Source organism: Hyperolius riggenbachi, chromosome 11, assembly GCF_040937935.1.
Source record: "Hyperolius riggenbachi isolate aHypRig1 chromosome 11, aHypRig1.pri, whole genome shotgun sequence".
NCBI lineage: Eukaryota > Metazoa > Chordata > Amphibia > Anura > Hyperoliidae > Hyperolius > Hyperolius riggenbachi.
In genome coordinates, this window is record NC_090656.1 from 49,921,085 (window position 1) to 49,947,204 (window position 26,120).

Genomic DNA, 26,120 nt, shown 5'->3' on the forward strand with positions numbered 1-26,120 from the left:
ATAGCATTGTGTGTACACCGCTCAGCCAGACTATATACCATTGTTTACTGACACTCTGTGTACACCGCTCAGCCAGACTATATACCATTGTTTACTGCCACTCTGATTCTGCTGGGAACAGTAGTACACCGCTCGCTCAGCCAGACTATATACCATTGTTTACTGACACTCTGTGTACACCGCTCAGCCAGACTATATACCATTGTTTACTGCCACTCTGATTCTGCTGGGAACAGTAGTACACCGCTCGCTCAGCCAGACTATATACCATTGTTTACTGACACTCTGTGTACACCGCTCAGCCAGACTATATACCATTGTTTACTGCCACTCTGATTCTGCTGGGAACAGTAGTACACCGCTCGCTCAGCCAGACTATATACCATTGTTTACTGACACTATATAGCAGACTATATAGCATTGTGTGTACACCGCTCAGCCAGACTATATACCATTGTTTACTGACACTCTGTGTACACCGCTCAGCCAGACTATATACCATTGTTTACTGCCACTCTGATTCTGCTGGGAACAGTAGTACACCGCTCGCTCAGCCAGACTATATACCATTGTTTACTGACACTCTGTGTACACCGCTCAGCCAGACTATATACCATTGTTTACTGCCACTCTGATTCTGCTGGGAACAGTAGTACACCGCTCGCTCAGCCAGACTATATAGCATTGTGTTTACTGCCACTCTGTGTACACCGCTCAACCACACTATATAGCATTGCGTACTCTGCCAGTCAGTGTGTATATTGCTGGGATCAGTAATACTCCACTCACCGTCAACCACTATATGAGCTCAACATGAGTTCCCCAGAGACCTCCGCTGTGAGCAGCACTCCCAACAACAGCAACAGCCAACGCCCCACGCAAGCTATAACATCCACCCCAGCAGCCAGTGGTCAGCAGCAGCCCTCCCCGGAGGAGAACGTTGTGTCCATCAGTCCGTCGCCAGAGCGATTAATGAGGGCTGCCATTGAGGAGATGATGGGGCCTGATGTGGAGGAGGAGGTCTGGCTCAGGCCAGCATCCCAAGTTAATGTTGAGGACGATGAGGGGTCTGTGTCTGGGGATGTTGGGGTGGCAGAGGTGGTGGGTGGGTCAGACTCAGGAGAAGAGTTGTATGATGAGGATGATGATCGGGACCATCTGTATGTGCCTCAGAGTCCGACCCCGGAAAACATGTTGTATCGTGTGTTTAGGTACTAAAATCTGCGTTCCCTCCCAGTAGTGTTGGGCGAACAGTGTTTGCCACTGGACAAGATAGAAAAAACACAGGGACACCGGGAGCCCGATATCGTGTAATAACGTCTCAACAATGGGATTATGTAATAAGAGGTAGTATACTCACAAAGGTAGGTTGCTTTTGAAGGCAACCACCATCAGCACATGTGGAGAAATACCGTCTCCACTCGGCCTTTTTAGGTCGCTGCTCCTGAGAAAAAACAGGTGCCTTATATCCAAATAAGGACACCTTCCCTAGCTAGTAGGGTATAGATTCAAACAATCGATAGAAGTAGGAGGCGCCCTCTAGTATAGCAAGGTAGCACTTAAATAATTTATATCGTTTCACAGGATAAGAGTAAAATTGTCCTACCTGTGTTGATAGATACTCAGATGGGAAATATTATTCAGAAGATTTTTATTTATCGTATAGAATCAAGCACTTAGACAACGCGTTTCGCGACATCAGTCGCTTCCTCAGGTCAAATAAACGTGCTTCAAAAGAGAAAACAAGGATGGCGCTCAGAAACAACTACATACCACATTAATAAACAGTGCATATCTCATTAATATAATGCAGGCATTAAAAATATATAAAAAATATATAAAAAATATATAAAAATTACAAAAACCTATATATAAAAAAATAATAAAATACACATATATATACATATATACATAAACATACATATACACATATATATATATACATACACATATACATATACATCTCACATAAAATCCAAAACACTGTTCCCTTAAAACAATTAATATATATGTGTATAACAAAAAAGGATCCAGATATACAAAATATCAAAAAATAAATCAAAAATAAATAAAATACGGCTCCTAATGGAACCATAGGTATATGGTGACGGTGGCCTATCTTGACGCTATATACAGACAGGTAAATAGTATAGACCTATTTCAGCTACCTATGTGTGATGCGAGTCGCAGTGCAACATATAACCATTAGTATGGAGAGGGTATATAGATAATAGATAGGTGATATAAGGAGGGGGGCAGTAGTATAGAATGGCCCCTGCTCCACCTATCTATGAAACAATTTAGTGCGTATGGTGGGGAATACCCTATTACAAAATACCCAAGGAGGCTTAGGATGGCCAGGAGGACGGTATTGGGGAGGGGGGAAAAAACGGAATATAAGTCATATATTCAGCAGGGCAGCACAGAATAGCTTTGGGTCCATAGAGAGGGTAGGGAAAGCAGAGCGGCTTACCTCTAAAGCTATAGTGTTTCGCTGGGCGCCATGGTGGGCGCACGCACGGACCGTCCATATATCTATGTATGAAGATCCTAGATTAGGATCATGTGATGTGCGCCGGACTGCGTCACATCCTGTAGGGCGGGCGATCACCATGTGACCCAGGGGAGAAGGGCGGAAGTACACGGTGCGCCATCTTACATGCGGCCGGATGGAGGGATGAGTGGGTGGCGGCAATAGCTCCGCAATCATATGTAGAGGCCGGAGGTAAAAAAGGGTAACGTAGTGAAGCGGCCATGTTATGTGTGGCAGATTGAGAACAAAAGGTGCTGATGATCACTGGACTCCTGGGGCGGCCATAATTGTGGAGGCGCTAATAACCATAAATTAATGTAGCCAAAAACATTAAACATTAGACAAAGCCCATTTATAAATAGTGGACAGCTATGTTCCATTTTCAAACAGAGGATCACGTTTAGGGGCATAAAACTGATAGTGAAAAGGACAACAGTGGCTCAAATTGTTGCAGGTAGGAGTCAAGATGTAGAATTAAAGAGACATGCACATCTGCCCCTCAGATAATATTCCGATACAAATCAATTATATGACAGGAGGTAGGGAGTGGGGTGGGCCAAAGGGAGGGGGAGGGGGGGGGGAAAGGGGGAGGGAGAGGGGTAGGAAAAAGGGGAAGGAATAAGGGGGGGGGGGAAAGGGGGAAGTGAAAAGGAAGGGGGGGGTGGGGAAATCAACAGTATAAAAAATTACTTAGATCATATACATATTGACATAATGACGTAGAAAGAGCATATATATATATATATATATATAGAGAGAATCCCCTCCTCTGACCTAATATGGATAAGGGGATAATATGGATGTAGGGAACCTAATATGGATAAGGGGAGTGTTGGCCACATGATATCACACGATACCAGCACCTCATGGTATATTGTAGGCCATAGTACAAAGATTTTCTGGCATCAAAAGTTATGTTCAAGGCAGATGTTTAAGCCATCCGGCTGTAAGGTCCTCAATTTGAAGACCCAGAACATTTCTCTGGCCCTTAAAGTTCCAGAGCGATCCGGGACCCCTTCCGCAACTTGTTCGATAGGGCAGAGCTTTGCTGCTTTGTGGTTGCAGTTGTGTGTGCCCTTGGCCACTCCTACTCAACGACCCATTTTTGAGAGAGGACCTTATCAAGAACCCCAGATGTGTCTTCAGAAGAGCGAAAACGTTAAAAAATACCCTAGCCCCGAGCAGGATTAAGATTTCAATGAAACCTGATAACATGATGGGCCCAGTAATGAACAAAGGAGCCTGGGGATGCAAACAGCGAAAATGCATGTGTTGTCATAAAATCGAGGAGGGACAGACAGAGATCATATCTGCAGTCACGGGTGAGACATACGAGATACATGGACATATCGACTGTTCCTCTAAATTTGTAGTTTATCTAATCACATGTACATGTGAAAAGCAATATGTAGGGAGAACCACCCAAACCCTGAGAGACAGGTGGGGTCAGCATAGACGCAATATTATTAAGGGATTCTCCAAACACGGTCTGTCCCGGCACTTTAAGGACACACACAACTGCAACCACAAAGCAGCAAAGCTCTGCCCTATCGAACAAGTTGCGGAAGGGGTCCCGGATCGCTCTGGAACTTTAAGGGCCAGAGAAATGTTCTGGGTCTTCAAATTGAGGACCTTACAGCCGGATGGCTTAAACATCTGCCTTGAACATAACTTTTGATGCCAGAAAATCTTTGTACTATGGCCTACAATATACCATGAGGTGCTGGTATCGTGTGATATCATGTGGCCAACACTCCCCTTATCCATATTAGGTTCCCTACATCCATATTATCCCCTTATCCATATTAGGTCACAGGAGGGGATTCTCTCTCTCTATATATATATATATATATATGCTCTTTCTACGTCATTATGTCAATATGTATATGATCTAAGTAATTTTTTATACTGTTGATTTCCCCACCCCCCCCTTCCTTTTCACTTCCCCCTTTTCCCCCCCCCTTATTCCTTCCCCTTTTTCCTACCCCTCTCCCTCCCCCTTTCCCCCCCCCCTCCCCCTCCCTTTGGCCCACCCCACTCCCTACCTCCTGTCATATAATTGATTTGTATCGGAATATTATCTGAGGGGCAGATGTGCATGTCTCTTTAATTCTACATCTTGACTCCTACCTGCAACAATTTGAGCCACTGTTGTCCTTTTCACTATCAGTTTTATGCCCCTAAACGTGATCCTCTGTTTGAAAATGGAACATAGCTGTCCACTATTTATAAATGGGCTTTGTCTAATGTTTAATGTTTTTGGCTACATTAATTTATGGTTATTAGCGCCTCCACAATTATGGCCGCCCCAGGAGTCCAGTGATCATCAGCACCTTTTGTTCTCAATCTGCCACACATAACATGGCCGCTTCACTACGTTACCCTTTTTTACCTCCGGCCTCTACATATGATTGCGGAGCTATTGCCGCCACCCACTCATCCCTCCATCCGGCCGCATGTAAGATGGCGCACCGTGTACTTCCGCCCTTCTCCCCTGGGTCACATGGTGATCGCCCGCCCTACAGGATGTGACGCAGTCCGGCGCACATCACATGATCCTAATCTAGGATCTTCATACATAGATATATGGACGGTCCGTGCGTGCGCCCACCATGGCGCCCAGCGAAACACTATAGCTTTAGAGGTAAGCCGCTCTGCTTTCCCTACCCTCTCTATGGACCCAAAGCTATTCTGTGCTGCCCTGCTGAATATATGACTTATATTCCGTTTTTTCCCCCCTCCCCAATACCGTCCTCCTGGCCATCCTAAGCCTCCTTGGGTATTTTGTAATAGGGTATTCCCCACCATACGCACTAAATTGTTTCATAGATAGGTGGAGCAGGGGCCATTCTATACTACTGCCCCCCTCCTTATATCACCTATCTATTATCTATATACCCTCTCCATACTAATGGTTATATGTTGCACTGCGACTCGCATCACACATAGGTAGCTGAAATAGGTCTATACTATTTACCTGTCTGTATATAGCGTCAAGATAGGCCACCGTCACCATATACCTATGGTTCCATTAGGAGCCGTATTTTATTTATTTTTGATTTATTTTTTGATATTTTGTATATCTGGATCCTTTTTTGTTATACACATATATATTAATTGTTTTAAGGGAACAGTGTTTTGGATTTTATGTGAGATGTATATGTATATGTGTATGTATATATATATATGTGTATATGTATGTTTATGTATATATGTATATATATGTGTATTTTATTATTTTTTTATATATAGGTTTTTGTAATTTTTATATATTTTTTATATATTTTTTATATATTTTTAATGCCTGCATTATATTAATGAGATATGCACTGTTTATTAATGTGGTATGTAGTTGTTTCTGAGCGCCATCCTTGTTTTCTCTTTTGAAGCACGTTTATTTGACCTGAGGAAGCGACTGATGTCGCGAAACGCGTTGTCTAAGTGCTTGATTCTATACGATAAATAAAAATCTTCTGAATAATATTTCCCATCTGAGTATCTATCAACACAGGTAGGACAATTTTACTCTTATCCTGTGAAACGATATAAATTATTTAAGTGCTACCTTGCTATACTAGAGGGCGCCTCCTACTTCTATCGAGTGTTTGCCACTGTTCGGGTTCTGCAGAACATCACCCTGTTCGGGGTGACTATATAGCAGACTATATAGCATTGTGTTTAATGCCACTCTGTGTACACGGCTCAGCCACACTATATAGCATTGTGTTTACTTCCACTCTGTGTCTGCTGGGAACAGTAGTACACCGCTCACCCGCCACTGTATAGCATTGTGCTCTGTGTCACTGCTGACAATAGTGGTACACCGCTCACCCACCACTGTATAGCATTTCTGTACTGCCACTGTACTGCTGCCAGTCAGCGTGTACTTTAAGGATAAGTGAAATGAGGAAGAAATCCGGTGAAAGAGGGAGGGGCAAGGGAAGAGGTGTTTCCCCTGACGGTTCACGTACAGGCCACAGGGGAGCACCCAAGAAAACCCACTCAATACTGCCCATGTTGTCCAGGACAACAACCCTCACAGATCCAAAAGAACAGGACCAGATAATTACTTGGATGACCTCTCAAGCGTCCAGCAGTGGGTTAAGCAGCACCAGCACATCACGCACGAGGTCCGAGTCCTCAGCCAGTTAAAGTCTGGGCTTTCTTTGAAGACTGCACTGAGGATGTTACCATGGCGATTTGCAAGGTGTGCAAGACCCGCCTGAGCAGGGGGAAAAGTATTAACAACCTCTCCACCACCAGCATGAGCCGCCACATTCTATCCAAACATCCCACTCTGTGGGCAAACGCGGCAGGACAGGGTACCACCAGCAACACTGCCTCCCTTGGGTTCACCAGACTCACCACCAGACCCGCCTCAGCAGCAGCAGTAGCCCAGCCATTGCGTGGTTCACAACATTCACAAACATCAGACGATGCTGACACTGTCACTTTCCGGACTAGTGCTCTTGAGGTCTCCCAGTGTTCATCAAACACAACAACCAACAGCCCTTCGGTGTGCAGCGCTACGGTTGAGTTGTCTGTCTCTGAGATGTTTGAGCACAAGAGGAAATTGCCAGCAAATGACCCCCGGGCCGTGGCAGTAACAGCCAGCCAGCATAGCCAAGCTTCTGGCCTGCGAAATGCTGCCATATCGAGTGGTGGAGACAAACAGCTTCAAGGGCATGATGTCAGTGGCCATCCCACGTTACGTGGTTCCCAGCCGCTACCACTTTGCGCGCTCTGCAGTGCCTGAGTTGCATGAGCACGTGGTCAGCTAAATAACCCGAAGCTTGAAGAATGCCGTTGCCTGCAAGGTTCACCTCACCACTGACACCTGGACGAGTGCGTTCGGCCAGGGTCGATACATCTCCCTTACCGCGCACTGGGTGAACCTTGTGGAGCCTGGCAGCGATTCCTCACCTGCTACGGCGCGGGTGTTGCCCACGCCGCAAACAGCTGGATAACAACAGCAGCACCTACCTCTCTGACTCCTTCTCCTCCAACGCATCTCAAAGCTGTACCTCATCCGGAAATGCTAACCCAGCACCAGCAGCAGTAGGATCGTGGAAGCAGTGCAGCACAGCTGTTGGCATGCGTCAGCAAGCGTTGCTGAAGCTGATCTGCCTTGGGGATAAGCAGCACACAGGGGAGGAAATTTGGAGGGGAATAAAGGAACAGACGGATTTGTGGCTGGCACCGCTGGACCTGAAACCGGGCATGAAGCTAGACACCTGGCACGAACTGGCAATGTACGCAATAGAGGTGCTGGCTTGCCCGGCAGCCAGCGTTATGTCGGAACGCTGTTTCAGTGCTGCCGGAGGCATCATCACAGATCGGCGTATCCGCCTCTCCACAGAAAATGCAGACCGTCTGACTCAAATTAAAATGAATCAATCCTGGATTGGAAACGACTACGCAACACTCCTGGACCCCAACCAAGTAACATGACCGATGAACATCTGGGATGGTTTAGCGTTTCCGGTCCCTGTTTATTGAACCTCTCATCTGTATTACATTTATGACTGCATGGCGGCAAAAAGCATTGCTGCTATATCCGCACGCTTTTTGTCCTCATGCAAGGCCTGGGTTGTTGTGTCTCACAAAGCGTGGCCTTCTCCTCCTGCGCCTCCTCCTGTTCCATCACGTGTGCTGCTGCTGCTGCTGCTGCTGGGTTACCGTTGCCGGTCCCTGTTTATGGAACCTCTTATCTTTATTACATTTATGACTACATCTCGGTACAAAGCATGCTATCCGCACGCTTTTTGTCCTCATGCAAGGCCTGGGTTGTTGTGTCTCACAAAGCGTGGCCTTCTCCTCCTGCGCCTCCTCCTGTTCCATCACGTGTGCTGCTGCTGCTGCTGCTGCTGGGTTACCGTTGCCGGTCCCTGTTTATGGAACCTCTTATCTTTATTACATTTATGACTACATGGCGGTACAAAGCATGCTATCCGCACGCTTTTTGTCCTCATGCAAGGCCTGGGTTGTTGTGTCTCACAAAGCGTGGCCTTCTCCTCCTGCGCCTCCTCCTGTTCCATCACGTGTGCTGCTGCTGCTGCTGCTGCTGCTGCTGGGTTACCGTTGCCGGTCCCTGTTTATGGAACCTCTTATCTTTATTACATTTATGACTACATGGCGGTACAAAGCATGCTATCCGCACGCTTTTTGTCCTCATGCAAGGCCTGGGTTGTTGTGTCTCACAAAGCGTGGCCTTCTCCTCCTGCGCCTCCTCCTGTTCCATCACGTGTGCTGCTGCTGCTGCTGCTGCTGGGTTAGCGTTGCCGCGTGGTCCCTGTTTATTGAACCTCTTATCTTTATTACATTTATGACTACATGGCGGTACAAAGCATGCTATCCGCACGCTTTTTGTCCTCATGCAAGGCCTGGGTTGTTGTGTCTCACAAAGCGTGGCCTTCTCCTCCTGCGCCTCCTCCTGTTCCATCACGTGTGCTGCTGCTGGGTTAGCGTTGCCGCGTGGTCCCTGTTTATTGAACCACTTATCTTTATTACATTTATGACTGCATGGTGGTACAAAGCATGCTATCCGCACGCTTCTTGTCCTCATGCAAGGCCTGGGTTGTTGTGTCTCAAAGCGTGGCCTTCTCCTCCTGCGCCACCCTCCTCCTGTTCCATCACGTGTGCTGCTGCTGGGTTAGCATTACCGGTCCCTTTTCCTGGAACCTCTTATATGTATTACATTTATGACTGCATGCCGACAAAAAGCATGTTACCTGTGCAAAGAAAACAGACATTTCCCGCATTTAAAAGACAGTTTTCCCTTTGAAACTTTAAAATCGATTTTCTCAAAAACTATAAGCTCTTTTTGCTAAATTTTTTTTTCCTCTTGTACCCACTCCCAAGGTGCACATACCCTGTAAATTTGGGGTATGTAGCATGTAAGGAGGCTTTACAAACCACAAAAGTTCGGGTCCCCATTGACTTCCATTATGTTCGGAGTTCGGGTCGAACACCCGAACATCGCGGCCATGTTCGGCCTGTTCGGCCCGAACCCGAACATCTAGATGTTCGCCCAACACTACCCCCAAGCACTCTATACATTACAATTGATACGGCGCACCAAAACCTGCCAATGGCAACTACAGTGTTCAGAGGTGCAAGAAGGGAATGGGGAAAAGTTTGTTAACGATCACTACCATTCGAAGCATCTATAGAAGTGATTATTACCAACTCAGGGCCAATAAAGAGCAAATACTGCGGATGAGGAATGGCTCTACGGGGCCTCTCTGGCCTGAGGGCCCCGGTGCAGTCGAGCCCTCTGCAACCCCTATTGCTATGCCACAGGTAACAGCTATTTATTAGCATTGGCCACTGTGCCAGCCAGCAGCCATAACAGCCTCTGTCCCAGAAGCAGTGTGCTACGGATATGTTTGACGTAATGTCAAAATGATGACTTGAAAAAGGTTGAGAACCACTGACTCATATCATATATCATGCACAAGGTACAGACATACAATGCACAAAACATTGTGAATTGCTAATTAATACAATCATAAGCATGCATACAATGGAGGCTGAGTTCAGGCTTTAAATGATAACCTATTCATTTACCTAAAGTTGGGCTGTAACCTTGTAACTTCACATCTACATGTCCATCCTAATACACCTCTAATCCCCAATGATGATGCGGGTCACTGATTATTCTTCGCTGGGCATTCTGGAAGCTTCTGATGGCCAGCAGATAAATAGCCTTTTTTTATTTTAAGTTTCACGGATACACAAATTGGGCAGTAATGCTTAGATTAGGTACATTGTATTACACATAAATGAAGGCAATTGCGGTAGTAAAGGGTTTTGTGTAATGAAATCCTGCAGTAACGGAAATGAAACCTGTACACGAAAATAGCATATTAATGCGGACCTAAACTCAGGACTTCCTCTCTGCTCTAAAAGATACACAGCAGCATATAATAACCTTAAAACAAAAAACATGTATTTGTTACAGCTGATACAAATCCTAAAAGAAATCTGCACTGTTTCTACGTCCTGATTCATAGAAACAGACATATTGTTTACAGCTTGTGCTTTTAAATGGGCTCATCTGCCATCGCTGCCATGGCAGTCACATGACACAGGGGAGAGATCAAATTACAACTTGTGATTAGACAAAAATAAGGGGTAATTACACAGGCTAAACTCTCTAAATACATACAGGATGCATTTCTCGGTTTTCCTTCTGTCCTGTGCAAGAGTTCAGGGGTCCACTTCAAAGGACACCCGAGGCGAAAAAAAACAAATGAAATATACGATTGTATCTATCTTACTTCTCCTAAAAATTACTTTTCAAGATATTACACAGTTTTAATTTATGTTTAAATCTACTTTTTAAAATTTTAACTGTTTTATTGTTTTTGCTCAATGACACATTCATTGAAGTATGCCAGAGCTAAAATGTATGAACTATTGACCCTTTTTATCTCTACTTTTTAATCTACTTTTTAAAATTTTAACTGTTTTATTGTTTTTGCTCAATGACACATTCATTGAAGTATGCCAGAGCTAAAATGTATGAACTATTTACCCTTTTTATCTCTTTCCTGCTCTCAGAAGCCATTTTCTGCTAGGAAAAGTGTTTTATAGTTGGAATTTCTTATCAGTGAGGGTCACACTGCAGTCACTTCCTGTCTGAGTCAGGACTGAGTCAGCCATTTACATATCTGATATTTAACTCTTTCAGGCAGAGAAAGGAAAAAAAAAAGAACACAGCCTAGTTATTTGTGTGCAGGGCACTGTACATACACATGTCTATGTCACATGTCACCTCGGGTATCCTTTAGGTGGAAAAAAAGATATGGTTATATATAGGGTAACGGTCTGCTAGATTTAGGGGTTCGTAATGTGGCCCTAATGTGAATGAAAAAAAAAGCATTTGGTGTTTTCTATAAACCGGAAAGGGTGGATTGTATTAAAGAAAATAAAAATACACATTTTTCCCATTCTAGGCATTATTCCTGGTCCAAATCATCAAAACGTGCTGTTTTCAGTAAATTATTTTGTTCCGTTTTTTTCTGTTATAAGATACTTTTTTCTCCAGATCCAGCCTTATGAGTGGTGCACATAATGCTGAAACTATACATTCCTATGGTGACATTCATACAGGCTTTGCATTTTTGCCAGATTTCGCACTCATGTTTATGACAAAGTACAGAAAGCCATAGCATACCGTACACGCACAAAAACCATAGCAACGCATAGCGATGCATTGAAGAATGCATGCTTTAAACTGCTCACTCTGAACAATGTAGTTGGAACAGACCAAAGGAATAATTGCTAGACAAGCTGTCATATTTTCAGAAGGGTTTCTGAATTCCTGGAGGTGAGGTGGGTGAAGGGCAGCAATCATGGAAAACTAATTTTACTGTGAATTCATTTGTAAGACTTCAGTGCTGCTTCATCAGATATAAATAATACAGTTTGTGTGTAAGTCCATCCCCCCCCATATTATACAAGTGCGTATCTGTTTTGGCAAATTATAGAAAATCATGTGAAACTACTATCATTCTAGATGGCAATGTGCATTGGTGGTGAAACACTGTTAAGATTGTGGACGAAAGTCCTTGGTTTTTTACCCACGGTGCTCCATTGATCAGCTGTGACCTTCCAAAAGATCACCCATCACAGGCTGGTGCACATGCAGGACCCAGACTGCGCGCCTCCTTGTGTGCGCTCCTGTACCCAGAGGAGTGAATGAGGAGTGCACATGGATGGGACTGCAAGTGCAATAATGTAAATGTAGCATTAAGTCTAACTCCATTAACCATTTCAGCCCGCGGGTATTTTTCTCTTTATGAACGAGAGGAATTTTCACATTTCAGCGCTCCTCCCATTCATTCCCAAATAACTTTCTCACTACTTATCACAACAAAATGATCTATACCTTGTTTTTTCCGCCACCAATTTGGCTTTCTTTGGGTGGTACATTATGCTAAGAATTATGTTATTCTAAATGCATTATAATGGGAATAATAAGAAACAATTGAATAAATTCATTATTTTTCAGTTTTCAGCCATTATAGTTTTAAAACAATACATGCTACCATAATTCAAACCCACAAATTTTATTTGGCCATTTGTCCTGGTTTTGCAACGTTAAAATTATATCCCTAGTATAATGTAGGGTGACAATATTTTATTTGGAAATAAAGGTGCATTTTTTAAGTTTTACATCGATCACTAATTTTTAGCCCATTAGTTAAAGGGTAGGTCCAAGCAAAATAAAAAAATTAGTTTCACTTACCTGGGGCTTCTACCAGCCCCATGCAGCCATGCTGTGCCCTCGTAGTCACTCACTGCTGCTCCAGGCCCCCGCTGGCAGCTTGCCGACCTCGGAGGTCGGTGGGCCGCATTGCGTACATTTTTATGCATTCCCGCTAGTGTAGGAACATTAACACATACATTTTTATGCATTACTGGTTGAACCAGTAATGCGTAAAAATGTATGTGTTAATGTTCCTGCACTAGCGGGAATGCATAAAAATGTACGCAATGCGGCCCGCCGACCTCTGAGGTCGGCAAGCTGCCAGCAGGGGACTGGAGCAGCAGTGAGTGACTACGAGGGCACAGGATGGCTGCATGGGGCTGGTAGAAGCCCCAGGTAAGTGAAACTCATTTTTTTATTTTTGCTTGGACCTTCCCTTTAATAATTATAGGCGCTTTTGACATTGACATTATTATTTTTTTTCCTCTAAAGTCAGTAGGTGTATTTTACTATTTGGCCACAAGATGTCCCCGCTGAAATTCTATGTAGTGTACAAGTACGCTACATAGGATACAATGTATTGCTACATTGTAACTAGGGAGGTGACGCAAGGTTTCAATGGAAGCCTGTGATCACTGTACCGGCGGGGAGATTAATGAATGGGAACTTTGTTCCCATTCATAAATTTAACAATTGGGTGGCGGAAACCAGCGGAAATCATGATGGGAGAAGAAATCGCGGTGGCTCTATGTAAGAATAAACACTGTTTTTGAGCAAAAATAGTGTTTATTCTCTGCGGTAATGTACGGACTGGCACAGCCAATCTACCCCTGCTCCCTGTAACAGCGCACAATCACCTGCAAACCCCCCAAACTGCAGGGATGTGACTAGCGTGTCCCTGCGGCGATAGCAGCTGCCGCTGCAGATGTGAACGGCATACATGGTTAACAGAATTTAAAACCACAACCACTGGTTTACATGACAGTCGGGGGCCCCGGCTGCTCTCCCACAAGCCGGAACCCCTGAAACACCATGCGATACCTAAAGGGAAGTACAGGTGAGCCCTGGAACTCTCACCACCAGGGGAATCAACCTCACTGCCACTTAACTGGCTGCTGACTGCAAAACACATGAAAAGCAAATGCACACTCCCAGCCAGCACATTCCTACCTTTATTTGGTCAGCAAGTTATACACCCTTTGCCTGCTGTACCCAATCCAGCAGGAATTGCATAAATTGGGCAGCATTCAGGTGGGAGGCTAATCATAGGGTAGTGGTTAGCGCTCTCGCCTTGCAGCGCTGGGTCCCGGTTCGAACCCCAGCCATGTCAACATCTGCAAGGAGTTTGTATGTTGTCCCCGTGTCTGAGTGGGTTTCCTCTGGGTACTCCAGTTTCCTCCCACACCCCAAAAACATACAGATAAGTTCATTGGTTTCCCCCTAAAATTGACCCTTGACTACAAATACAAACACTACAAACTGATACATACATAGACATAGGACTCTGGTAGGGATTAGATTGTGAGCTCCTCTGAGGGACAGTTAGTGACTGGACTAAATATACTCTGTACAGCGCTGCGGAAGATGTCGGCGCTATATAAATACTAAATAATAATAATAATAATGTCACTAGCAGAGACGCCCCGTGCAGGCACTGCTCCCACAAGGGTCCCCTCCCTAACCTCACCCTCACCTATCAACCGCATCCTGGAAGCTGCAAAAAATAAATTTAAAACCACAAACACTGGTTTACACGACAGTCAGAGGTTCCGGAAACTGCCACAGGCCGGGACCCCAAAACCCCCATGTGATACCTAGAGGGAGGTACAGGTGAGCCCTGGAACTCTCTATTAAAGGGTCACTTAAGTCTAAAAAAAAAAAAAAAACCAGTTTTACTCACCTGGGGCTTCTACCAGCCCCCTGCAGCTGTCCGGTGCCCTCCCAGTCTCGCTCCGATGCTCCTGTTCCCCGCCGACAGCTACTTTCACTTTCGCCAACAGGCCTGGCAACGCGAGTGATTCTTCGCGTTCCGGGCCGAAATAGCGCCCTCCATACTGCTATTGCGGCCAGGAACTCGAACAATCACTCGCATTGCCAGGCCTGTCGGGCCTTTCGCCGAAAACAGAAGTAGCTGCCGGCGGGGGACAGGAGGATCCGAGCGAGACTGCGTGGGCTCCGGACAGCTGCAGGGGGCTGGTAGAAGCCCCAGGTGAGTAAAACGTATTTTTTTTTTAAGTCTTAAGTGTCCCTTTAACAGCATACTTGTTTTAGATATGAGATTCAGAGAATACTAAAGTCAAAATCACCAGCAGAACATGTATGCAATTGGCATTGTTTAAAAAGGAAATAATTATGGCTCCACATCCCTCTCCCAGTCAAGGTCACTGGAAGCATTAGTACAGTAGCGCAGTAAGGTATTTGTTTAATGCTAATGATGGTAGGTGTATAACGGTAATGGATATGAACTGCTTCTGCTTTTATCTACAGCCCATCTTACGGCTGGAAGAGACAGGTGACACAACGGGTTCACGCAGGAGGCCGCGTTAGAAAGACGTCTCTCCTCTTCGATCACCTGGACCCAGATGAACTCGCAGAACATCTAACACACTTAGAATTTCACTCCTTCTCTAAGATTCTGGTAAGCTGCCAACTAAGACTATTAACATTCACAAAAGATTTTGTGTGAAAACTTTAAATGATCCATTTGTTTTACAAACATTCTCTTTAAACCGAGATCAGGTAGAAGCATGTAGTCAATTTGTTTAGGGGAATCATTTGTAAATCTCTGATTGATTGATTGATTGGTAGCAGTCATGGATCATGGAAAATGAGCAGCGTTTTTTCTTTTTTAAAAAACGAACTTCCTCATAAGGCAGGTTTGTAATGGTGTGTTTTGCTGGGGTTGTTGGGGGGGGGGGCATCATTACTCGCCTATGGGTTGCTCAGACCCGGATTTACATCACAGAAGCCTATAGGCACAATTGTCCTGGCACACTAGACTTCCCCCTCCATGATCCTACAAACCCCCACTGATGCGCACCACAAGTGTGCTGGCTGTCCCAGGTGTCACTTCTCCCTTACTTCCGCTGCACATCATAAGTAGCTACAGGTGTCCCTTAGCATTAGGTAGCCAGAGGTATCCTCAGTATTAATGGTAAGTAGCTAGAGGTGCCTGAAGGGAGATCTGGTCAGTGGAATGATGAGAGCTGGCTGGGTTACATTCTTATCAGGACTCTGCATAGGGAAGGAGGGAGGGAAGCACTAGGGGAAGGGAGTGAGTAGCCTTTACAGCATCAGGCGCCTGTAGGCACGTGCCTACAGTGCCTTATGGTAAATCCATCCCTGGGGGCGCTCATCCTCTGGCCCCCAGCCCTACTTCCTGGCGGGGGTCGCGCACTCCACGATGCATGGCAGGAGATGTAGTCCGGGAGTTCCAAGTACAGAGCTGCATCGTGACTCCCGCTGAGAAATACAAATGTCGCACCCCCAGTGGCACACACCATTATGAGCCCCTCTTATGGGGAGGTTTGTTTTTAAAAAAAAAAAAAAAAAAGTTGCACCGTTCACTTTAAAGGGAACCTGAAGTGAGAAGAATACTTCATTCTCCAATAAACAATGCCTTTGCCTGACTTCTATGCTGATGCTCTGCTTCTTCCTGATACTTAAAGGAAACCAGGGCTGTCGATAAAAGAAGAACCGATACTTACCCACTGCCTCCTCCTGCAGCATAAACTCGTGCATGCGCAGTAGCTCAGACTGCTCCTGACTGAGCCTATTACCGGGGCTAGGGACTCACACGTGTTTATGCTGCAGGAGGAAGCAGCGGGTAAGTATTGGTTCCTCTTTTATGGACAGCTCTGGTACACTTTAAAGTCACTGACCCAGAATGAACAGGCAGATCAGATGCTTTGCTGTGACTCTGGTCTGACTCCATTGGCTGCATGCTTGTTGATAGGTGTGTGACTCAAAACCGACTAAAGCCTTAAAGAGATTCTGTATTGTTAAAATCGCACAAAAGTAAACATACCAGTGCGTTAGGGGACATCTCCTATTACCCTCTGTCACAATTTCGCCGCTCCCCGCTGCATTAAAAGTGGTTAAAAACAGTTTTAAAAAGTTTGTTTATAAACAAACAAAATGGCCACCAAAACAGGAAGTAGGTTGATGTACAGTATGTCCACACATAGAAAATACATTCATACACAAGCAGGCTGTATACACCCTTCCTTTTGAATCTCAAGAGATCATTGTGTGTTTCTTTCCCCCTGCATCTCTCATGCACTGAAGTTTCAGGCAGCTCTTTTCTTCCTGCAAACAGCTTTGCCCTTGTCTGAATTTCTTCAGTATGTGAAAGCCCAGCCAGCTCAGAGGAAGATTTATCCAGCTTGTAAAAGATAAGAGAGAAGAGAGAAGCTGCCCTAATCTAAATAATACACAGGCAGTGTGCATAGAGGGGCCTGGAAGGAGGAGTTCATAGCAGAACCACAACACTGAAGAACTTGGCAGCCTTCCAGACACAGGCTGACAAGTCTGACAGGGGAAAGATACATTGATTTATTACAGAGACTGTGATAGCAGAAAGTGCTGCAGCAAGCCAGAACACATTAGAATAGCTTTTGGAACTTGTAGGATGATAAAAAACAGGGTGCAATTTTTGTTACGGAGTCTCTTTAAAGGAAACATCAAGCAAATTTGGCTGCCCCATGTTATACTTACCGGGGGCTTCCTCAAGCCCCTTGAAACCGACATATCCCATGCAGCATCTCCGCTCGCAGCGCCGGCCCGCGCCGATACAGAGGTCAAACTTGAGGTTATCCTTACTGCTCCTGCGTGAAGCGCCGCTGGCAATCAAGTCAACGTTGTCCACAGCAAACTGCTTAGGCGCAGAACTACTGTGCCTGCGCAGTACGCTGCGGACAACATGGACTTTATTGACAGCGGCGCGCCACCCGCACAGGTGCAGTCTAGGAGGTCGGCCTCTGCACTGGCGGGGACCCCGAGCCGGCGACTGCGAGCGGAGATGCTGTATGGAACATGTCGGCTACAAGGAGCTGGAGGAAGCCCCCTGTAAGTATATCATGGGGCAGTCAAATTGATGTTTCTGATATCAGGCAACTGGCATGGATTATAAGCAAAGGTGGCAGCTTGTGTATTTTTAACACTTCAGCTTTCCTTTAAGTTTTTGTCGCCCTCCACCTGTTGGTTTGTCTGACAATCTTTGTAAGTACAAATTAAGCCATATACCATACAATTTTTCTTTTAACCTCCTGACACTGTGTCGGACATGCCGCTCGCTACCCTCAGGAGTCCCCCATGAATAATTTATTAGATCCAATGGCTGCAACAGCTTTAGCTAGCACTAGGCTTGTTAGTATAAGTGGCCAGCACCCCTCCGATCGCCCACAATCCCCCCATCCAGCCGCTTATACATTACCCAGCCTGGTTCCATCGATCGCCGCAGCCTCCCCGCACAGCTGAAGCAAGAAATATATATGTAATACCTGGCAGATCTCCTACTTTCTTTTCAGCCGCTATGTCCCAATCTACTACCACCTTCTTCACGCTATGTGGCTCGTCCTCGCTTGAATGGGAGGTGAAGAGCAACACCTGCCCAACTTCGGTTACACCCAGGCCTTGGAGGTGCAAAGTATAGCAGCTGAGGGCAAGAAAGCCAGAGTACCACCAGACAAACAAGACTATGTAGCTGGGTGATGGAAGAGGCTACACAGGTTGTCACAGGAGTAATGAACAAGAGAGCAAAATTGCTTCCGATACCTCCACAAATAACCAAGACACAATGGTTGCTTAGTGCAACGCGGCACTGAGCCTCTGATCTGAGTAACAAGACAGACAACAGACAGACAGACAGACTAGCTGTTAGCGAACAAGATATAATGGTTGCTCAGGGTGACTGCCGCCTGAGCCTCTGACTGAGTAACAAGACAGACAACAGAGAGACAAACAGAATGCTTGCAAGTCTAATCGCTGCCCTAGTGATAGCAAGCATCTACACTGACTTGAACAAGACAGACGAGTAAGAGGGTAACTAATAGCAACCGCAGCCTATAGTTACGTACACAGGAAATAGGTCTAGCAGGAACAGACAGACAGAAGGAATGTTTGCCTAGCAGTAGCCAACATCCACACTGATACAAAACAATACAAACAGGTTGGAGCGTAACTAATAGCAACTGCTGCCTTAGTCACGTCCTCAGGAACAGTGCAAGCAGGATAACTAACAGTCACCAACGTGGTGAAGGCAGTCACCAGCTAGCAGGGTGGTAAGACTCCATGGCTCCCCCGCGGGTGCAGTGACTGTCCAGGCAGGCAAGGTAATACAAAGCAATGCAATACAAAATACAACTTTACAGCATGGACCAAGCAGCAACTCAGGTCAGCTGAACGCTATGTCGGGCGTGGTCTGGAATGAGAGGCAGGCTTTTATGTGGACATCAGCCAATGGAAACTGACATGCAAATTCCCACACAGCTGAATGGTGATCAGCTCACATTCAAGTTTTCTCCTAGGTGATATTTTCACACGTTGTCAATAAAATGCCTTTTAAACCAGCAAGCAAGAAAATGCACTAATTTTTTTATTTTTTTATGTTTTCACCATCTTTTTGGTATTTGTTCAATGTCAAAGTGCTAAAAAGTTATTTTTAAGAGAAGATGAAATATTATCTCCTAGGAGAAAATTCAGAAGAAAAAGTTAATTGCATATGGGCCTTTAACTTTAAAGTCTGCTCTACTTACTTAGTGAACTCAGTGAAAATAAACTGATGAGATAAACAATTGTATTTATCCTCCCACTCCTAAAAATGACTTCTTGTTTTGTATTGTTTTTTTTTTTAGATATCGCATGGTTTTATTTTATAGTTAAACATTTACAAAGTAGATTGAATGTGCTATTGCCTCTGCTCAGTGGCAGCCTATTAATTGTCCAAGAGTTAAAATACATGAACTATTGACTTTTTTTAATCTCTCCCCTGCCCTCAGAAGTTGTATTTTGCCCGTAAAACGTTTATGGCTGTAATTTGCTTATCAGTGATGTTTATTATATTCCCGACAAGCTACCGACAAGACAGAAGCTGTCACTTGCATGCCTGAAAATTAACTCAGGCAGCAACATAAAACAAGATAAACAGCCTGGTTATCAATATGTATTGCACTGCACAAACACATGTTGATCTCATCATGTCACATGTCGCCCTGGGTACAGTCTAAGTAAGTAAAGCAGACTAAAGTTACAGATGCAGATTCACCTGTTTGTCTCAATAACAGCAAAAGAGAAATGGCTGCCCATCTGGGATCTGTTGTTTATCATTCAGCCTGATGCCATCTGCAGACATTCCTGCAGCTCTGCTCTCATATTACTCTTTAATTGACAATAGATGAGGCAGGGCTTGTTGCAAAGCGCCATTTTTTCTGTGGTGCCTTTCACACAAGGCTTATATGGTACATTTTCAATCAGTGTGGGACAGCAGAGGAATGTATTTAAAGGGAACCTAAACTGAGAAGAACAGAGTAACCAAGCAACTCAGGGTGACCCAAACTACTAGGAATGTATAGGGGGATAAAAGGAACCAAAAAGCCCTCCTACTAAAAAAGCAAAGCTTGGTGTAATTGCCTTCTTAAAACAGAAGGACATTTGCAATAATTCAGTTATAAGTGAACATTTGTGGTTACCCACAATGCACTACTACTAAATATGCAAATTATCCCTTTTCACCCTTGTTAAAAGACAACTGTAGTGAGAGGTATATGGAGGTTGCCATATTTATTTCCTTTTAAGCAGTACTAGTTGCCTGGCAGATGTGCTGATCTATTTGGCTGCAGTGGTGGCTGAATAACACCAGAAACAAGCATGCAGCTAATCTTGTCAGATCTGACAATAATGTCAGAAACACCTGATCTACTGCATGCTTGTTCAGGGGCTACAGCTAATAGTATTAGAGGCAGAGCATCAGCAGGGCTGCCAGGCAACTGGTATTGCTTAAAAGGAAATAAACATGGCAGCCTCCATATACCTCTCTCTTCAGTTCCCCTTTAAGCAAAGCAAGCATCCAGAAACGCTGGTGTATAGCAAGCCTATAGCTTTAAGTTTTACACAGTCATATCAAACCCCACATGTATCTAAACTGAGAAGGATATGGATCTTTCCTTTTAAAAAATAGCAGTTTCCCAACTCTCCTGCTGATCCTGTGTCTCTAATAGTTTTAGCCACAGCCCCCCAACAAGCATGCAGAGCAGGTGCTCGGACTGAAGTCAGACTGGATTAGCTGCATGCTTGTTTCTGGTGTGTGATTCAGCCACTACTGCAGCCAAAGAGATCAGCAGGACTGCCAGGCAACTGGTATTGTTTAAAAGAGAACATCCATATCCCTCTCAGTTTAGGTTTCCTTTAAATCACATATGTAATGGTCAGGTTGCCGATGAACGACAGTCTATACACACGCCCGATTTAGCGTGCGGACGACTGGACGACGGTCCCCTAGGTTGCCGATGAGGCCTGTGAACTGCAGATTGAGGATGAGGACTGCCATTTATACTTGAAAGAGTCACTATTCTTTTAAATAGAGCCATGATTAATAATGCAACATACTTACATTATTGATTTTTGCTGCAGTATTACATAACAGTATAATAACTGTACATGTCATCCATCCACTCTCACACCTGGCTGCTATCCGGTTGTCATAATCACCCAATTCCCTGTGCTAATAATTTCTTGTTAGTGGGACCTTTACCCCACCTTTTCCCCCTTGATGTTAACAGAAATGGCAATACTTGCCTCCTTTGCTGATTCCTCTCCAGGTTCAGATTTTTTCCATTGTTATCGGCACTATCAGTGAAGCAGTTTGTGAGGTGTAGAATCTTGCAATAGGAAACAATAGAGCTTCTCATTGTGATGAAAGGTCCCCTAGAAGTGGCAACTGACAAATGCTTGCAGTCACCTTGATATGGAATCTCTGTAGGAGTACTTTTCACTCTTGTACTAGTTCACATGAAAACATGCTCCTTCTATACCCCAATTCTCAATCAAGGCAGACTATAAAAAAAACAAACTCCTAGTTTTGCAGCAGGATTCCCTTATATCAGTGATGGCTAACCTTGGCACTCCAGATGTGGTGGAACTACAAGTCCCATGAGGCATGGCAATACTCTGACAGCTCTAAGCATAACACAGGGAGGCAGAGGCATGATGGGGTTTGTAGTTTTGTCACAGCTGGAGTGCCAAGGCTAGCCATCACTGCCTTATATCATTCAGCAGTGTAGAAATGAGAATTCCACTCAGTATAGAATGCAGCAGGCCTGGGAACTACCTTTGCAATGGATGTTGCATAATTCCTCCCCCCCCCCCTCAAAAAAAAAAATGTACTTTGAGGAAAACTTTCTCTTCTCTGCTTACAGTCACACCGAATCCTGCAAAAAAAATTAAAATAAAAAAAAAAAAATATATATATATATTCTGCTATGTCTTCTGACTTTTATCAACTGCAAATAGTGATCAAAAAATATTTTTTCTTTTGCCAGGCATCACTTATTATGTACTCTTTCATGTACATAATTTTTAATATTCAGGTGTTTTTATAGCATTTTGCTACATCTTTTTGCATATATGTGATCATACTATAATGTTATTTAATAATGTCAATCATGAGTTGTATTCTGTAACTTTAAAGAGGTGTGTGCTTTTTGCTGGTGGGGTTAGTTAGGAGTTTTGTCTCCTCCCCCTTCCAGCTATAAAGTTCCCGCCTCTTTTCAGGCGACCATTACTATGATTAAGGGCGAACCTTGAGCCCGATACGCGGCAGTCTTTCCTGTGGCCTTTTTGTGGCTTTTTATGTGGCTTTTTCAATAAAGAATACCATCTTTTACTATTCCACTGTGCTTGCAGATCCTCCTTCACTTGTAGTGATAAAAAGACAGTCAGGGAAGTGGCACTGCTGCATATAACCGAGAAGCTTCTCAGAAAAGCGAAACACAGTCTATTAACCCTCTCTAGCAAATTACTGTTTATAGACATTTATAGAGGGGATATTTTGACTATAGTTCCACTTTAACTGTTACTGGATTCAGCATTGGATTCCTTTTAAATTATTTTTTATCAACTTTTGAATATTCTTCAAGCTCTTCCTCTAATCAGCATTGTGAATAGTGCCTCTCGAAAAAAGTCAGATAGACAATCGCTGAAACAAGTTGCTTGACTGACAGATACAGAGATAATAGAGTCACCTTGAACAACAATAACTGCATCATTACTCTCTGAAAGTGCATCACACTTCACAGAATGATATTCTTTTCAGGAACAGAACCGGTTGTTTTTAGAGATCTTTCCAAACAAATTATAATTAAGAGAAGAAAAGGTATTTAAAATAATAAAATGACTGAGACAACCCGAGGAAAGCTTTTACATCATTCCCTTGAAAACTCTTATTTACGAGAAGTGCCTGTTGTACTGGTTTACCTGTATAACCCCATTCTCTTTTATTGGAGCTGTTTATGCAATGGAAAATATTTTTAAGCTTAGAAAACAGTTTGACATTTCACAGAGCCTCGGAAAAAACATTTACCTGATAATGTCTAGCTTGAAGGTAAAACGAGTGGCCTCTGTGCATTAAACTAGATGAAAATAAAGCAGAGATGTTCATAGACGGTAATCAAATGCTCGCTTAAGCTTCTCCGCTGCACCGGAGGAATGAATTGGGTACCAATCCTTACTTGTATATCCATAATACTTACAGCACAAGGTGATGCATCACTGTAAGACATCCTGCTGCCGTTAATTTGCCTCTTTCTTGGTCTCTTAGAACTGTAATGGTCTCTGATGTTTTCTGCTCTAAACTAATTTCAATGCAATGTGGGCTGAACTGTTGGTTATGTTTTTATATTTAGTTTCAGGACTATCACAGCTTTGTCCTTCATGGCTGCACCGTGGGAAACCCTGTCTTGGAAAGATTCATAGCCCTGTTCAATGGTGTTTCTCAGTGGATCCAACTTATGGTCCTCAGCAAACCTACTCCTGCACAAAGGGCAGCTGTCATTAAGCAGTTTGTGAAGGTAGCAGAGGTAGGTATCTATGTAGCTTGCTACAGTAATTTCTCTACATGTCTGTAGATGGTAAGTGGAACATGTTATTTTACAAGCAGTCCATGAAATAGGAGGGATGGTACAGAATGGGGCCTGTATATAAAGAGAGCAATCAGATAATCACAAGAAAGATTGTTTCTATTGAAATACTGTTTTATTTTCAGATCGCTATATTTGTAAAGAGACAGTGGAGCTTTATTTATTACCTGGTCCAGGTGGCAGGACTGGTCCTCTTCAAAACAGCTCATCGGGGTGCCATGCAGCCAATCATGGCCTCTGTTCCTGTCACATGACATACAGAGACCGAAAGTTGATTGACTGCATGGCGCGGCGATGAGCTGCACTGTAGAGGATGAAGAGGACCTCTTACACCGCCGGTAAGAGTTAATGTATAATGCTCAGCTGCGTTACATACAGTAGCAGGTCTGGTCCCCTAAGCCCTTAGGGCTTATGTTATGTCCGTGGATGGCCATTTAGCTGTGATCACATTTTTCTGTGGTGATGGGCTGATAACAGCAAATATCATGCTATTCATAAAGGACTGTGTGATGATGTAAGGTCGGCCTGAACAGTAAAAATCTATAAGTAAGAAACAACTGACTGGCCGAAGTAACCGGGACCGTAGCGGATCATCCAGGAGGTAGAGGAGGACAACGTGGGTGGGATCAGGCTGAAAGGGCTGAATGAAGCCCCAGGTATGTATAGATCTTTTGCATTCTATCATCTCAGGTACCCTTTAAGAGTTGTTTAAAGAGGAACTCCAGTGAAAATAATTTAATAAAAAAAAGTGCTTCATTTTTACAATAATTATGTATAAATGATTTAGTCAGTGTTTGCTCATTGTAAAATCTTTCCTCTCCCAGATTCACATTCTGACATGTATTACATGGTGACATTGTTACTGTGGGCAAGTTATGTAGCTGTTTCTAGCTGCTCTGGCTGTTACAGACAGCTTTAAACAGCCATTTCCTGTCTGTGAACATTGTTACATTGTGGCAGTTTGCCCAGAGTACCGCGGTATTCAGAGCCTCTTGTGGGAGTGGTTTCAGCACAAAATTAGTCACACAGCGCCCCCTGATGGTCTGTTTGTGAAAATCATTGTATTTCTCATGTAAAAGGGGGTATCAGCTACTGATTGGGATAAAGTTCAATTCTTGGTTGGAGTTTCTCTTTAAAATACAAATTGAAACCTGTACATGACATAAGTATGTTACATGTAAACTGGATTGTAATGCATAGCCTTTTTATTTCAGAGACTCCTAGAGTTACAGAACTTTAACACCCTTATGTCTGTTGTGGGCGGTCTCAGTCACAGCTCAATCTCTCGGTTAAAGCAAACACAGTCACATGTCGGAGCAGAGACTACTAAGGTAAGTAGCATCAATGTAGCACAAGGTTATACACACAAACTGCTTGTAAGATACGTGATGATGCAATTTGGGAGCTGGTTACAGAGATTCCACAATGCAAGTACAAGTGAGTCCATGGGACGGGTGTCATTGGTGGGGCTGCAAGATCAAGAAAGATGAGCTGCAATTCTTGATAATGAGGCAGTCGCTTAGTAACTGACAGTCTGATTCAAGCCCGGATTTACCTCAGAGGAGCCTATAGGCACAGATGTCCTGGCACCTTAGACTTTGCCCTCTAGGAATCTACACACCCCCACCAAACTGCACCACAAGTGTGCTGGCTGTCCCAGCTGTCACTTCTCCCTTACTTCCATTGCCCATCATAGGTAGCTACAGGTGCCCCTTAGCCAGACGTATCCTCAACATTAAATAGCTAGAGTTGCCCCAAGTATTAAGTAGCTAACGGAACCTCAATATTAAGTATCTAAAGGTGCCCCCAAATATTAGGTAGCTAGCGGTGCCCCTGACTGAAGGGAGGTCTCGTCAGTTGAATGCCGAGAGCAGGTTGAGTAATCTCTTATTTACTATCACATCAGGACACTGCATAGGTAAGGAGGGAGGGAGGCACTGGAAGAGGGGAGTGGGCTGCCTTACCATCATGGGGCACCTGTAGGCACGTGCCTACAGTGCCTTATGGTAAATCCGGCCCTGGTCTGATTGATTAATCATGCTACAGGCTACTTATTCAGCAGCTTCTGAATCGGATTAGCCTTGTGCAAAGTTAATGTTCAGTCAGAACTTCTTCTGCATTTTATAGAACAAAGAAGAGTACTGCTTACTAGGGATGGTCAATGAGATGCAAATCATTTCTCCTTGCAATTCAAATTTCATGTAAATTATATGCAGCTTGAAAGTGGACCAATCAGAAT

At 44.2% G+C, this 26,120-nt stretch overlaps 1 protein-coding gene across 4 annotated transcripts in view; it reads left to right on the plus strand.

The window, feature by feature from the left end:
- The window catches only part of RASGRP2 (RAS guanyl releasing protein 2), a 261,441-nt gene that overhangs the window by 141,464 nt on the left and 93,857 nt on the right, over window positions 1–26,120 (plus strand). For all 4 annotated transcript variants that reach the window (XM_068259466.1, XM_068259465.1, XM_068259468.1 and 1 more), the window contains 3 exons: window positions 15,237–15,387; window positions 23,648–23,821; window positions 25,096–25,212. In XM_068259466.1, the coding sequence (XP_068115567.1) occupies window positions 15,237–15,387; window positions 23,648–23,821; window positions 25,096–25,212 (442 nt within the window). The remainder of the gene's footprint in view (window positions 1–15,236; window positions 15,388–23,647; window positions 23,822–25,095; window positions 25,213–26,120) is intronic.